The 14,283-nt window shown below is 41.8% G+C and overlaps 1 protein-coding gene across 13 annotated transcripts in view; it reads right to left on the reverse strand.

Annotated features, from left to right (window-relative positions):
- The window catches only part of ERC1 (ELKS/RAB6-interacting/CAST family member 1), a 163,253-nt gene that overhangs the window by 139,466 nt on the left and 9,504 nt on the right, over positions 1-14,283 (reverse strand). For all 13 annotated transcript variants that reach the window (XM_081209879.1, XM_081209886.1, XM_081209874.1 and 10 more), the window contains exon 3: positions 1,356-1,772. In XM_081209879.1, the coding sequence (XP_081066005.1) occupies positions 1,356-1,772 (417 nt within the window). The remainder of the gene's footprint in view (positions 1-1,355; positions 1,773-14,283) is intronic.

Here is a 14,283-nt window from a genome sequence, read left to right on the forward strand (position 1 = left end):
CACAAGTTCCTGGCTGTCACTGGTGATTCTCCCTCGCCCATCAGAGGGTTGTAAGGTACATGAAAGGCCAGGTTCCAACCATGTATGTCTGATCTCAATTTAAGACTTATGCTCTTGGGTGCTACTACAAATCTACTCTCCTGAAGTCCAAGTCTAGAAGTGTATGGATCTCCAAAGACCAACATTTCAAATGTTAGCTTTCTAGCTGTTGTGGAAGCAGCTTTACTATTTTTATATTATTGCCAGAAACACCCAAGTCGTTTGCACACATACATCCATACACGAAGAATATACTGGATCTTGTACTGAGTACACTTTGGTCCAAATGGTATTATGTGTAGCTAGACTACAACTCCTATCATTCCCAACCACTGGCCATATTGACTGGGGCTGATGGGAAATGGGAATCCAAAAACTTCTGTAGGGTCACAGCTCAGCCACCCCTAACATACACAGAAAGCAAATATGCAATTAAGTAATTGCCAGTTTCTATACATTTTATACAGCACCATCAATTGTACTATATTCTTTAACAGAGGGGCATAAGGAACATCCAAAACCATTACAGTTTTTAATTACACAGTTCATGCCAAGGATGGAAAGTGAACTAGCAAGCCCTGCCATGGAGCAGTAAAGCATCTGGAGAGGTAGGATAAGAAAATAGGGTGAAGAAAGGATTGTGAGTGGAGGGGGGCTCTTTTCCCATCCACTGGAACCCCACTCAATAAATCTGCTGCACCTGGAATTGAGTGTAGAGAGTGCAGCTGAATGGGACATAGCCGGGAGCAGCCTGAGGAATTAGCATCCACCTTGGGACTGACCAGAAAAAGCAAGTCTAGAGTAAGAGACTAGGTGATGCCCGCTGTTTCCAGTAACTATTTTAGTTGTGAGACTTTTGTGGGTGAGCTGAGAGTTTGGACCCTCAGGTGAGAACCAGGAGGCTGAGAGGGAGGCTGTGTCAGAAGTTGTATGTTACCGTGTATTTTCATAATACTTTAAATTGTCTGTTGTTCTTCCTTTTTTATCCTTTTTAATTAAATAGACCCTTCCCATCTCTCTTTCCCCGCAACCTTATCCTGCATACATCAACATCTCACATCGAATAGAACTAATCTGCAGAAAGGACTTTATGATCTGGAAACAGAGACTATATTTGTACTTTTGTAACCAAATAAAATTTTTAATAAAAATATTTTTCTAAAAAATAAAAATTAATGTAATATAAATTAATTAAAATCAAAACTATTAAGAGCTAATTATTTCAAGTAAACATGGGTTGACAAGAGAGAAGTCTGAACTGCAAGTAATAAGGTTAGACAGTAGAACAGAATCTCTATGGGTGAATCCCAACTCACCTCCCTTAGCAAATTGTTCTCCTTTTCCTTCTGCTCCAGCAAGGTTTCCAAGTGGTGCACATGCATTTCTGCCTCGGCCAACCGTCTAGTCCGCTCATGATCCTCCTCTGTTGCTTTTGCTGACAGTCCCTTGCTCTGCAACATTTCCAACAACTTTTTGATGGACTCATCACGAGCATTTAAGGTCTGCTTTTGCGTCTCAATGCGCAGCTCCATTTCTTCCAAGGTTTTGCGGAGCAAGAAAAGTTCCTTGGCCTGGCGCTCATGTTCTGCATGAAGCCGCTGGAAGTTCTCCTCTGTAAGCTCTGTCACAAAGTGCTCACTGGATCGACTGCTGCTGTCTTGCTGAAAAAGCTGGTTCAGGTCCCTCTGGATCCTAAGCTCATCCTGAAGAGCTTGGATTGTCATCTGCATATGCTGGAAATAAGAAAACCAAATCCATGAATTCACTATGTTAAAAATGGAACTGTAAAGAAATGAAGAACATGAGGGGCCCAACTCTTTTGCATAGCAAACATATTGCTTCCCCAAACATTGAAATATGATGAAAAGACAGGCTAATAAAACAAAGAAAAAAATAAGATTTAATCCCATGTTTTTGTATGAAAGCACCTTTCTAAATCTTCAGCAACCTGAGCAATGCATTGGGGAATATTACACTAATCTGCTCCGAGCTTGTGGAATAGAGAAGTCTTAACAGAAAGACATAACAAAAGAAAAGGGGGGTTGGGAAGGAGAAGGTAAGACCACAGGGCCAACACACCAAAAAATAATTCTCCTTGTAGGCCTTTTTTTGCTCCAGAGCAGGAGAAATGAGCAAGCAAGAGCTGGACACTGCTGTTCAATCTGCCTGTGATATCTTCAGGCAGCTGTATCCAACCATCCACTCTCCCTACTGGATTACCTTGGAGCCTCATCACAGTACACAAATTGTCAGGGACTGGCTGAATGAAGAAGAGTGGTGGTAGGTACCACCTGGGGAACCCCGAAGGGAAACCCAGCTCAGAGCCAGAAGATTGGTGGTAGAACACAGAGAAGTCAGAGGGAGAAGATTGTGGGGAGGTGTCAGATGCTGAAGGGGCAGCAGGGTTTAGTGAGCAAAGAGAGCCGGTAGCAGGGAGCAGTTCAGACTCAAAGGTTGAAACAGAAGAGGGGGTGGGGTCAAGAGCTTGCTGAAGAATCATGGGAGTCTCCCTCTCCTACTGCGCCAAGCTCCCCTCCGATCTCCAAGAATGCACAGGATAATGAGAACAGAACAGTGACTTGATGTGCATAGGCATGGTTTGAGACGGCTTGTGAAAGACTTAGAACTGTGCAGAGGGAGGGAAAATCCTCAGTACTGGCAACTGCTCTATGGCGGCAAGAGCTGCTAGGAAGTGTTCTGAGTTGCATACTATTTCCTTGAATAAATACCTAACTTCACTGACAACTGCCTCTGTCTCTTCATTCTGACCTGCATCTGACTCCATCCTTGACATATATTGGGCTTTTAATTAAAAAAAAAAAAGGAAGCAGGAGCCCTTGTGCAAGCCTTACACTGCAATCCTAACAATATCTACTCAGAAGAAAGTCCTAATGAATTTAATAAGGCTTAGGATTGGACCCTTTCAAAGTAAATATCACCCTTGTGCAAGACCTCCATATTATTTTCTCAAAAAACAAAATGCATGAAAATGGACACGTTCCACCAAGCTTCACCCATTGGTATAGATAGAAAACAAGCAGCAGAACAGCAATGAATACTCATGACTGAAAAAATGGGCTTGTATGGAAGCCAACATGTCAAAAGCGTACCTGGAAAGCTGGTTAAGCAGGAGCAGCCATTTTTTTTCTTTTTTTAATAGCATTTGGGGTAGAAGAGGAAGGGTGACGCCTAAAGCATACTACAATGAAGTAGAAACACTAAAAAGTCTTCAGTTTCTTTTAAAAATATCTAGTTAATCTGCTCTTAAAAACAGTTTGCATTCTCAAAAAATAGAATCTGCTTAATGCACATTGGAAGCAAAGACCTGTCTGTCCAAAGGGATTCCCTGCTGACAATCTGTTTCCACCCACTCAGAAAAGCTAGCAAAGGAGCTAATGTCAGGTGTCCAACAGGACCTTGCTGATGTAGAACGTGCCAACTCCAACACATATTGCCATTCTAACTTTATAATTGCTCTGGGACATCAGACCTGTTATTTGTATGGAAATACAAGAGCTATTTCTGTAGTGTTTGAAAGCTTCATTTAGAAGCAAAGCTATGATTTTAATAGGATTTAATCTATCTGGCAATCCCACAAATCAACTTACATTTAAAGAAGTTCTTGTGCTGAATTATCTCAAAGGCAGCAGAAAAGGAAAGGGATTAAAAATTCTGCATATAAGTAGCCTGCTACTAGTACATTTGTCAATTCTGTAAGGCTCAGGAAAATGACTCAATTTGGTTTAAGGGCATACACGTCAGTGCATGAATAGAAAATACAATCACTATACATCCCACAGAGTGTAACTACAGGATGCAGGAAAGAGGAAGCAAAGGCAACTTGTTCTATTTATTTCTATTTCTTTTACTAAATTTGTATACTGCCCTTCATGTGAAGATTACAGGGTGGTTCGCAACATAAAACTACAAATGCCCCAGTGAGCAGACCAGCCACCGAATTTGGACCAGCTGAAGTTTCCAAACTGTCTTCAGAGGCACAACCCTACCTTGAACCACTGTGATTGGGCACATCCCACACCTTTCAGTTTAAAAACAACAAAGTCCCTGTATTGAAAAACACATAAGTTAAAGCAGGTTCTCACAGCCAAGATAGTCACTGGCCTCCTCAGCAGCCCCAGCTTTTGCAGCTGCAGTCAGTCAGGGCCCTGTCCTCCTAGGTCAGGTGGAAAAGGCCTGCAAAGCAGGAAGCAGGTCCCCCACATTTGCATAACCCTATTCCTGTGAATAATTTGTTTTAATTGTTTTTAATTCTGAATTTTAAATTGATGCAACCTGCTTGGGGACCTGCTGGTGAAGGGTGGGTAATAAATTTAATAAATATTAATACCATTTATGAACATGCTTAACTCTATAATATGTGGGTTTTAAAAAGACATTTTTGTATTTTTTTAGCTGAGAACTATATTGCAAAAATCAGGTAAGTACAAAAATTTCCCCAATAACTATTAGGAAAATGGTTGGAATTGTCTTCCCAAAGAGATAAATAAAAATGCACAAACTTATATCCTTTCATAGTGCATTCATATGAAATGAAATGAACAGAAATTGTTTTAAATGTATCTACTAGGCAATGGTCCAACGTGTGTGTTGGTGCTGTGGATAACTGATGTTAAAGCAAAAGAAATTGCTTACAAAATAATGTATTTTTGGCATTATATTCCTTACAATTTGAGAAGGATGTATATAGTTCATGAGGTTCAAAATGTTGACAGAGTGATAATCTGATTTATCAACTTTACTTGGGGCCAAGTCCACCAAATGTGCTTAAAATAATTGCTGCTTAAATGATTGCATCAAGTGGACTGGCTCTGGAAGATATGATTCTTTGAGCCCAATGTATCTGTGAAACTTTTGTAAAATGTAGGACCCTGCTGGATCAAGCCCAAGGTGCAACTGGTCCAGCATCCTAGTTTCACCAGAGGCCTGTAGGAAGCCTGCAAGCTAGAGATGAGCGCAACAGCACTCTGCCCATCTGCAATTCCCAGCAACTGGTATTCAGAAGCATTACTGCCATGGCTGTTCTTCATGAATTTGTCTAATCCTCTTTTAAAGCCTTCCAGGTTGGTGGCTATCGCTTCCTTCTATAGGAGCGAATTCCAAAGTTTAACTGTGCACTGTATGAAGAAGCATTTTCTTTTATCTATCCTGAATCTCCCCCAACATTCAGCTCCAGTCAATGTCCACAAGTTCTGACCATGCCTTTGTACAACGTATGATTTCTTGTCATATTGAGAATGCCTGATGTCCAAAGTCACCAAATATTTACTTCTGGTTCATTTACTTGCCTGGAAAACAGGCTTTAACTTTGTTTGATAAGATGTCAACAATTCAGTTTTAAGGGACTGAGGGAAGATTTTAAAACATTTATATTGTAGTACATTTATATTTCATTTTAAAATGAAGGCTAGTTTGAAAGATAATATAATTGATGTTTTAAAAATCCAAAACAAAACGTTAAAAATCATATTTTTAAATCTATTTTTATCCAGGCTAGTCTCTATAAAGGAAAGTGATGGCAAACAACAGTTCAATGACAAACATGGAACTTTGACAAAATGCTAATCAGCAGTATCTGAGGAGGGAAATCTATGACTGAGTACACCTGAGGAGATTACCAATATGCCAACATATGGACACTTTGTAGCATTATGTTGACAAGACCGTCTGCTGGTACAGATGCCAGATGAAGACACAGCGTGGAACTTGTCAAATCACCACTGATAAGCCGGGGGAGGGGGATGCCTTACATATTAAATTAAGTGTAATCAGATGTTCATGATCTGAAGACTAATCAGAGTCATAAAAGATTGAAAGACTTCGTATCTAACAAATCCCTTTTACTTGCATTATTACTTTAAAAAATTGTAGGCTATTCCTTTCAAAAGATTGAAGGAGGACAGCACTGCTGGGGTGGGGGGAGAGATAACAACTTGGTCCTTGCATCAAAAAGAACACAAATAAATTGATAAATCGGTAGTATTTCTAGTCCAGTATTGACCACCTGGTCCACAATTACACAGAAAAATAAGAATGGTGCTTAGAAATAGTAAGAATAACAAACAAATATTAAATGAATCAAGGAAACAGAAGTAATTTGCTAAATGACAACCATGTTAGCCTGCTGTTGTAGTAGGTTTTTACACTTTAGAAACAAGAAAATGTAGCCCACAAGAGCTACCAAGGATGCCACAGATTCTGTCCTTCCTTGTTCTGGTCAGCATCCCGTTTGTCTTCTCTGGCTCAAGTGAATGAGCCTCATGGCAGGTGATGAGATCAAGTTCTAAAGATACTGATGGGGGAACTCTGAAGGAGTGCTTGGGGGTGGAACAAATTATCTTATCTTTTCTAAATATAAGGTAGCTGGGATTCCAGACTAAAACCAAAAGGGACAGAGAGGGCATGCAAGGCTGAGGTGGATTTGTATTTCCCCCCCTCCTTTAATCTCCAAGCTTTCCAGCCACTGCTGAAGTCTGAACACTTCAACTTCTAATGTTTCAAACTGCTAGCTTGAAGTGTGAGAGACTAAATACTGATATAAGAATAAATGAGAACTGTGAGGAAAACAAATGTAATGGTCTGTTGAAATATTCTGTTACAAAGATGGGAAAAATTCACTTGAAAAATGTATGCTTGTATCAAGAGATATTTTCTTATTTTAACACCTTTTATAATTTTATAATGTTATAAAATTCCTGCATCTAACTTCCACGGCTAAATGCCCTACTTTTCATCCTCTACTATAATACTGTTACAGATCTGTGGTAACATAGGGCACCTATAACTGCTAGAGTTAATAAATGTTATAAAGTAATGAAAGGGTAGGATGTAGCCGTTTTTTGGACTACTGAAGGGAAGATGCCAGGCCAGTGGAAGGCTAAGCTTCCTTTCTAGGCCAGGGCCTCACCTGGGATAGAAGCCGTTAAGCATGATGAAAGGTGTTGGTGGCTCATCACATGGAAATCCTTGAGTCTGTGCCAACGGAGGTTGCCAAGGTTATGCTGAGCAATGCCGTAGGTTACAGGAAAATTATCACCTCTTAAAACTAGGCTTGGAATAGCAAGGAGAAGGTGGGTGAGCAGACAGAAGGCGAAGAGATGCTTGGCAAAGGGTTTTCTGGGAAGGAGAAGCAGGAAGTGAGGAAGGCTCCATGCGGGGGGCTGAAGGGCAGATGCCATGCAATGCTGGCTGCGGAGGCTGCACTGAGAGGCTGGGGGCCATGACTGACTGCTGCTTTGGATCCAAGCTCACTGAAGTTATGAGAGGACCAAAGAGGGACATTATTTGGGTGTAATGTTTTGGAATCTAGCTACTGCTCAGCAGAGATTGTGTGTAGCGCACAATCCTTGTAACAATATACAGTGGACGCTCAGGCTGTGAACATGATCCGTGCGGGAGGCACGTTCGCAACCCGCAGCGCTGCGTCTGCGCACGTGCGGGTTGCGATTTAGTGCTTCTGCACATGCATGACCGCCGAAACCTGGAAGTATCCCGTTCTGGTACTTCTGGGTTTCGGCACGTCTGTAACCTGAAAAAACGCAACCTGAAGTGTCTGTAACCCGAGGTATGACTGTACTTCTGAGAGAGACATTAACACAGGGCAGGATTGGCCATTATCTATTTCTTTGTTAGGTCTCCTAACTGGAGCAGCAATTTACCATATGTTTTCTTGGCTAGAGTCCACTTCAGCTGTATAAGAAGTTTTATTACTGTACTTTTTTACAGTTCTACAATACCCCACAGCAGAGATCTGAGCAATACTCATGTGCACAGTATTTTAGACAACAGAGAAATAAAATCTGCAAAAGATTTGCAGGCGATGCCTCTCAGTATTATTCAGGGCACAAATTATCCAAGATTCATGAACAACTGAGTTGCCCTACTCCTAATGGAACCAGTGGGTGTTCATTGCATTCTGCTAGAAGCTACTAGTGGCAGACTGCATAACTAAGGTATGTAACAAACACCTTGTTGGTATTCTGCAGGAAACAACTTTCCATTCTTGTTTTCAGTTGCTTTCAACTGGCCAATATAAACCAGAGGAAGACTGTTACTTTCAGGCTAGCTGACATTCAGGGGAACTTGTATGGTATTACTGATCTTTTTCATGAGCTCTCTATAAGTTGCCAAGAACTCACAATGCCTCCAATGAACACTGGGGAACGGAGAAGAAACAAAAAGGAATTATGTCATTTCTGGCTTACGGCAAAGGCTCCTAAGAGTGAAACAAGTACAGTACCTATTTATCCCTCTGTGTCAGAGAACTCAAAGAAAGGGACCTTCTCTTGTTTCATTTCACATTGGGAATTTACAGAAGGTAGAAGCAGAACAAGGCCTGTCACATGCAAAAGACTTAGGAAAAGGCTGGTAATAGCTACCTCTTAAGAAAAGTAAATGGCGTTTCCGTGCGCTGCTTTGGTTCGCCAGAAGCGGCTTAGTCATGCTGGCCACATGACCCGGAAGCTGTACGCTGGCTCCCTCGGCCAGTAAACCGAGATGAGCGCCGCAACCCCAGAGTCGTCCGTGACTTGACCTAACGGTCAGGGGTCCCTTTACCTTTTAAGAAAACTAAAACTTGTGGACCCCTGGTAATTGAATCTTCTAATATAGCCAGACCATTTAGTATATCAGTGCACAGTTCATTAATGAAATCAAACTGACATTTTGAGTGCAAAGACTGAATCTATGTGCCTGGATAATTGATCATGTGCCAATTTAATCAGTAAAGACAAGTCAGTCAACAACAAGAGGAAAAGCTACCTTGCTGCATGAGCAGCAGACAGTTCAGTTTGCAGGGGTGGGGGGGCAGAGTCCACACACCAAGGACATAGGCGTGGAAATATTTTGGGGCAGAGGGCCAATAGTAGGTGGGGCCAGACCCACATACAGACCCTTAACAGATGCACAAAGCTATATCCAATGGAAACAGAAGCAAATATTTAATTCAAAGTAATTCCACTCGAATTTCACCTATTTTCTCCACAGACTTTTAAAAGCTTTCCAACACACTTTTATCTGTTGTGACAGAAAAAAACAAGAACTACTCAGTAATCCCAGGAGAATGTAAACAATTTCAATGTACAGTTGAAATGCAAAGTCCTGCTTTCAAAGCCTCAAGCTTTAAAATTTAACTGCATCCCATAAACTGCATGTTTGCAGTTGCAAAAACCACACATGATGTTTTGTGTATTTGCAAATAAACGTCTACCTCTCTGCTTACATTTCCCCTCTCTTCTTGTAGAGGAAGGAGGTGCAACAGTTTGCACAACATTAAAGTCTGTTCCCGTCTCAGATGTTCTCTGCTAAATAATGGAGGGGTGGAAGGCAGGACTGCCCCTACCACTTGGCAGAGGTGCCCCTACCTCAGGCAGCAGATACTGAGGAAAAGGAGGAAGCTGTGAGGTGCTGGAGAACATAGCTCTCTATGCCATACAGCCTGCTCTGTGGCCTGAAGGAAGCCCACTGTCCTCAGGTTCACTTTTCATAATGCCAGTGCTGAAGTAAGATTCAGCCATCAGTTGGGTTGGCTTTTTTCCATGGAATAGTGGAGGTGCCATCTTGTCCTTCATGTTAAGCAGCAAAATGTTTTGGGCCAGCCCAAAGAAGGAGATCCAGAAGGTTAGATGAAATCCAGCTGCAGCCTGCATCCAGCAAGTGCTTTCCAATCCATGGATCTGACCCTTGAGAGCTAATTTTGAATGTTACCAGGGGGATCCCACTACTATCAGAAAGCAGTGTTTCTATTAATGATGAGTAATTGCATTATTTTGACTATAAATGCTGACGAAGTGGAGAATAGGGAACACTCATAAAACAAAGACTTGGGGCTCTCATGCTGCTGTCCACAAAGGGGTGTTCTTAGCTCCCCAAAACAGTCAATGCAAACTGCATGCAAATCAAATTGTGGCTCCATGGAGTCTTTACCCTACACCAGCCAACCTAATTAAAGCCTTGGGCTGCAGCTGTTCAGAAAGGGGTATTCTGAAGCCCCAAATGTCCTCCATGGAGGCCACTCATGAGTCAGGTGGTGGTTCTGTAGAGTTACAGCTTTACGAAACCACCTTCCCCATCAGAAACTATTTCCTCCCTCCTCAATGTACTCACTTTACATGCTTCATTCATAGAATTACATAGCTGTGGAGCTGGAAGTAACCCCAAGGGTTGTTTAGTCCAATCGCACTTATTCCATTTTCCTAAATAAACAGGGTGTGAAAGGAACCCCATAACTTTGAAACTATGGATTAAGATACCTTTCACAATAAAAAAATGAGCTATTATGCAAGCAGGGTCTAGGAACTCAGGGTACAGACCTGTTTGCACACTGCAAATTCTACAAAGCAATCGCAACAGAGTTGTGTTGTGTGCTTGTGCATGAAGTCCTAAGGCAAGGTTCCTGCTAAGGTTCTAGGATAGGGATGTTTCTGGAGCTATGGCTCCCATCATCCCAGATCCCACAGCCCATCAGCCAGTTGAACTCATATATAAAATGACCCTGAATATTCACTTTTGCTTATATTGTTGGTACACTCATGTTTGGAACTGAGAAAGTCACAAACCTTGCACATCTAAGAGGAAAAAAGTATAGTAACCAGTTAAGATCTGGAATGTGTCCTTCAGTTATTCCTTGCATTTCTGTCGAGATATTAGCCAAAAGCCTTGAAGATATATTTTTTAAATTATCAGATTAACTGATAGGCTGAAACGTGTTCGCAACTTAGTTCAAAGAAATCCCTAGTCCAAAGCCCTAGGTGGGAAAATCTGTTTATAATAAAATTTAGGTTGATCAGATTTACTCTAAAGGATACAAACGGACAACTGATATAGATGGCATAAAACAAGTTAATTAGAGGTGGACTAATTAGTGTGCCTGGTTTGTGTATCTCATTACATATTCCGCATTGCTTTTAAATAGTGCCATTTATTTTTTGGACTACAGTTCTACCGTCCTACCATTATAGTAGTAATTATAGTGGGCTCAGAAAATAAAGCTCTAGTAGTTTACTTAAATGAATAATGAGAATGGGTGTAAGGAATGACAGAAATAGGATATAGGAAAGCCAGCATACCCCCACCTCTCATTAAGTAAGAAACATTTTCAGTGATCCAACAAACAAACAAAAAACAAACAAACCCACAAACCAATCACATGTTTACATGCAAAGACAATTCTATTTTTTAAAGTAATATTCACTTTCAAAGTTCCAAAGCATCCTATTTATTCCAATTACTACAGTATTTGGATTTCAAGAGGTGTCGTTTCAGACAGATTCCAAAGTAGTACAGTGGTGCCCCGCAAGACGAACACCTCGCAAGACGGAAAACCCGCTAGACGAAAGGGTTTTCGGTTTTGGAGGCGCTTCGCAAAACGAATTTCCCTATGGGCTTCCTTCGCAAGACGAAAGCCCATAGGGAAATCTCCGGGACAGCGGGGAAGCGCAGCGCTTCTTCCCCACTGTCCTCGGACCTCCTCCGAAGGCTGGCGGTGGGGCAGAAAGCCCTTCTCCCTGCGCCAGCCTTCGGAAGGCTCCTCCGAAGGCTGGCGGTGGGGCGGAAAGCCCTTCTCCCCGCGCCAGCCTTCGGAAGGCTCCTCCGAAGGCTGGCGGTGGGGCGGAAAGCCCTTCTCCCTGCGCCAGCCTTCGGAAGGCTCCTCCGAAGGCTGGCGGTGGGGAGAAAAGCCCTTCTCCCCGCGCCAGCCTTCGGAAGGCTGCTCCGAAGGCTGGCGGTGGGGCGGAAAGCCCTTCTCCCCACGCCAGCCTTCGGATGGCTGTCCTGAAGACTTGCGGTGGGAGGAGGGTTTTCCTTCCCACCGCCAACATTCAGAATGCTGTTCTGAATGTTGGCGGTGGGGAGGAAAAACCCTCCTCCCACCGCAAGCCCCGGGAACAGAGGAGAAGCGCTGCGCCCCTTCCCCTCTGTTCCCGTACCTGTCCTGAAGGCTTGCGGTGGGGAGAAAAGCCCTTCTCCGCACCGCCAGCCTGGCAAGCGGTTTCCATAGGAACGCATTAATTGATTTTCAATGCATTCCTATGGGAAACCGTGCTTCGCAAGACGAAAAACTCGCAAGAAGAAAAAACTTGCGGAACGAATTAATTTCGTCTTGCGAGGCAGCACTGTATTTGAAAAAAATGTTGGCCTTTCACAGCCAAAATTCTAATCAACCACAAAATGTTCACTAATTCTAGGGACAGTCCTTTTAAAATGTAAAATCATTCTTTTAGATTTTGCCCTTTATCCATGTATTATGAGTTATATCAAACTAAGTCAAACTTAGAGCAGACCCACTGAAATCAATGCACTTAAGTCCATTGGCTTTAATGGATCTAATCCAAGTATGACTAACATTATTTATTAATTTATTGCATTTTCTCCAAGGAGCTCAAGTGGTTTATATGGTTTGCCCCCTCCTCATATAACCCCAACAACAACCTTGTGAGGTAGGTTACGCTGAGAGGGTATAACCGGCCAACGGTCACCCAGTGAGCTACATGGATGAGAGAGGATTTGAAAACTAGATTTTCCGGTCCTAGTCTGACACTCTAACCACTATACCATACTGGTTCTCAACAATGCATATCACCCTGTACTTTCCTTATCTGAACTGTGAACTAGAGAATTCTGATGCATACAAAATAAATTAAAAAATGTTCAGTAGCACCTTAGAGACCAACTAAGTTTGTTCTGGGTATAAGCTTTCATGTGCATGTACACTTCTTCAGATATACTGAATGCATAGTTTGGAACTACATGAAGAAACTAGACACAATCCTGCAGTTTATATTCACTCTCTCCTTCCTTAATACACCACTTACTCCTAGGTTCTTGACAAACAATTGTGGAGACTGACTAACTGGTCTGACACAATTCTCTCGATTAACACTAGCTCCTGTCAGACAAGAACTCCAACACTTGCAGATTAATTTTTAGCTAGGTAGGGGGCAGCTACCACAACTTGTCTGTTTTCCCCTTACTCCCTCCACCCCCTGTTGAATAATGTAGTATGAAAAATTATTTGGTTGTCAAAAGTATACAATAATCCTAGATTCAAAATCAAAAGATTAATTCAAATTAAGGATGGGCATGAGGGAAAAGATAGCATAAAAAAGAAACAAAAAACCTTACACTAAGTTAGAAAATCTTAAATAACAATTTCAAAGGCACTTGTGAGGAAGCAAGGATTAGCAGATTTCAAATTTTCATATAATATAGTTTTCATTTTAACCAAGTGGAATTAGGGGAGGTGGATCTTCCATTCATTGTAGGGACATGTGAGGTTGGGTACACTTCTAGTAACAGGCTTTTGAATGCAGAGGAGCAGCCAGGGAAATGGGCCACTGGTACCTTTCAACAAACCCTGGAAGGCCGACATAAAAGGTGAGAGTAGGGAGAAATTTCCAATCTACACCTGGTAGAAAACCACCAAGAGTATTTCTAGCCTGTGTGCATGAAGGATACTTGAAAGGTAATTGCTTTGGTTACATAAACAAATATATTCAACTGAATATGAATCTAGGCTTTATTCTGAAAATATTTTAAGACCTTGACCTTGTCAAAAGAAACTCCGACTATCTTTCAAAGGAAGTCTTTCATCAACTGTCCCCTACACATCTTAACAACATGCAAGGAGTATTTGCAAGATGTACATCTTAGTACAGTGGTGCCCCGCAAGACGAATGCCTCGCAAGACGAAAAACTCGCTAGACAAAAGGGTTTTGCGTTTTTTGAGTCGTTCCGCAAGACGAATTTCCCTACGGGCTTGCTTCGCAAGATGTTTCGTTCTTGCGAGTTTGTTTCCTTTTTCTTAAAGCCGCTAAGCAGTTAATAGCCGCTAAGCCGCTAATAGCCGTGCTTCGCAAGACGAAAAAACCGCAAGACGAAGAGACTCGCGGAACAGATTAATTTCGTCTTGCGAGGCACCACTGTATTAAAAAATATACCCTGCGGCAACAAATTTTATAACCAAATTGTGAATTATGAAGAAATACTTCATTAGATATGTGTTGGATCTACTGCCACTGGATTCAAGTGGATTTAACCAAATTGAAATGCAGCGAGAAAGGGAATAGTTTCTCTTCAGTTTTTCCATACTGTTTATAATTTTATAAGTCTTAAAATCTAGAGTCTAAATATTCAACCATATGTCACACAACAGTTTGGAATATTTGCTGAGTAAGTGTCTAACTATTCCTAGTACCCAATACATCCAACAATTTCCACGTTACAAAGATA

This window comes from Podarcis bocagei (genome assembly GCF_964188305.1).
Source record: "Podarcis bocagei genome assembly, chromosome: 10".
Classification (NCBI taxonomy): Eukaryota; Metazoa; Chordata; class Lepidosauria; order Squamata; family Lacertidae; genus Podarcis; species Podarcis bocagei.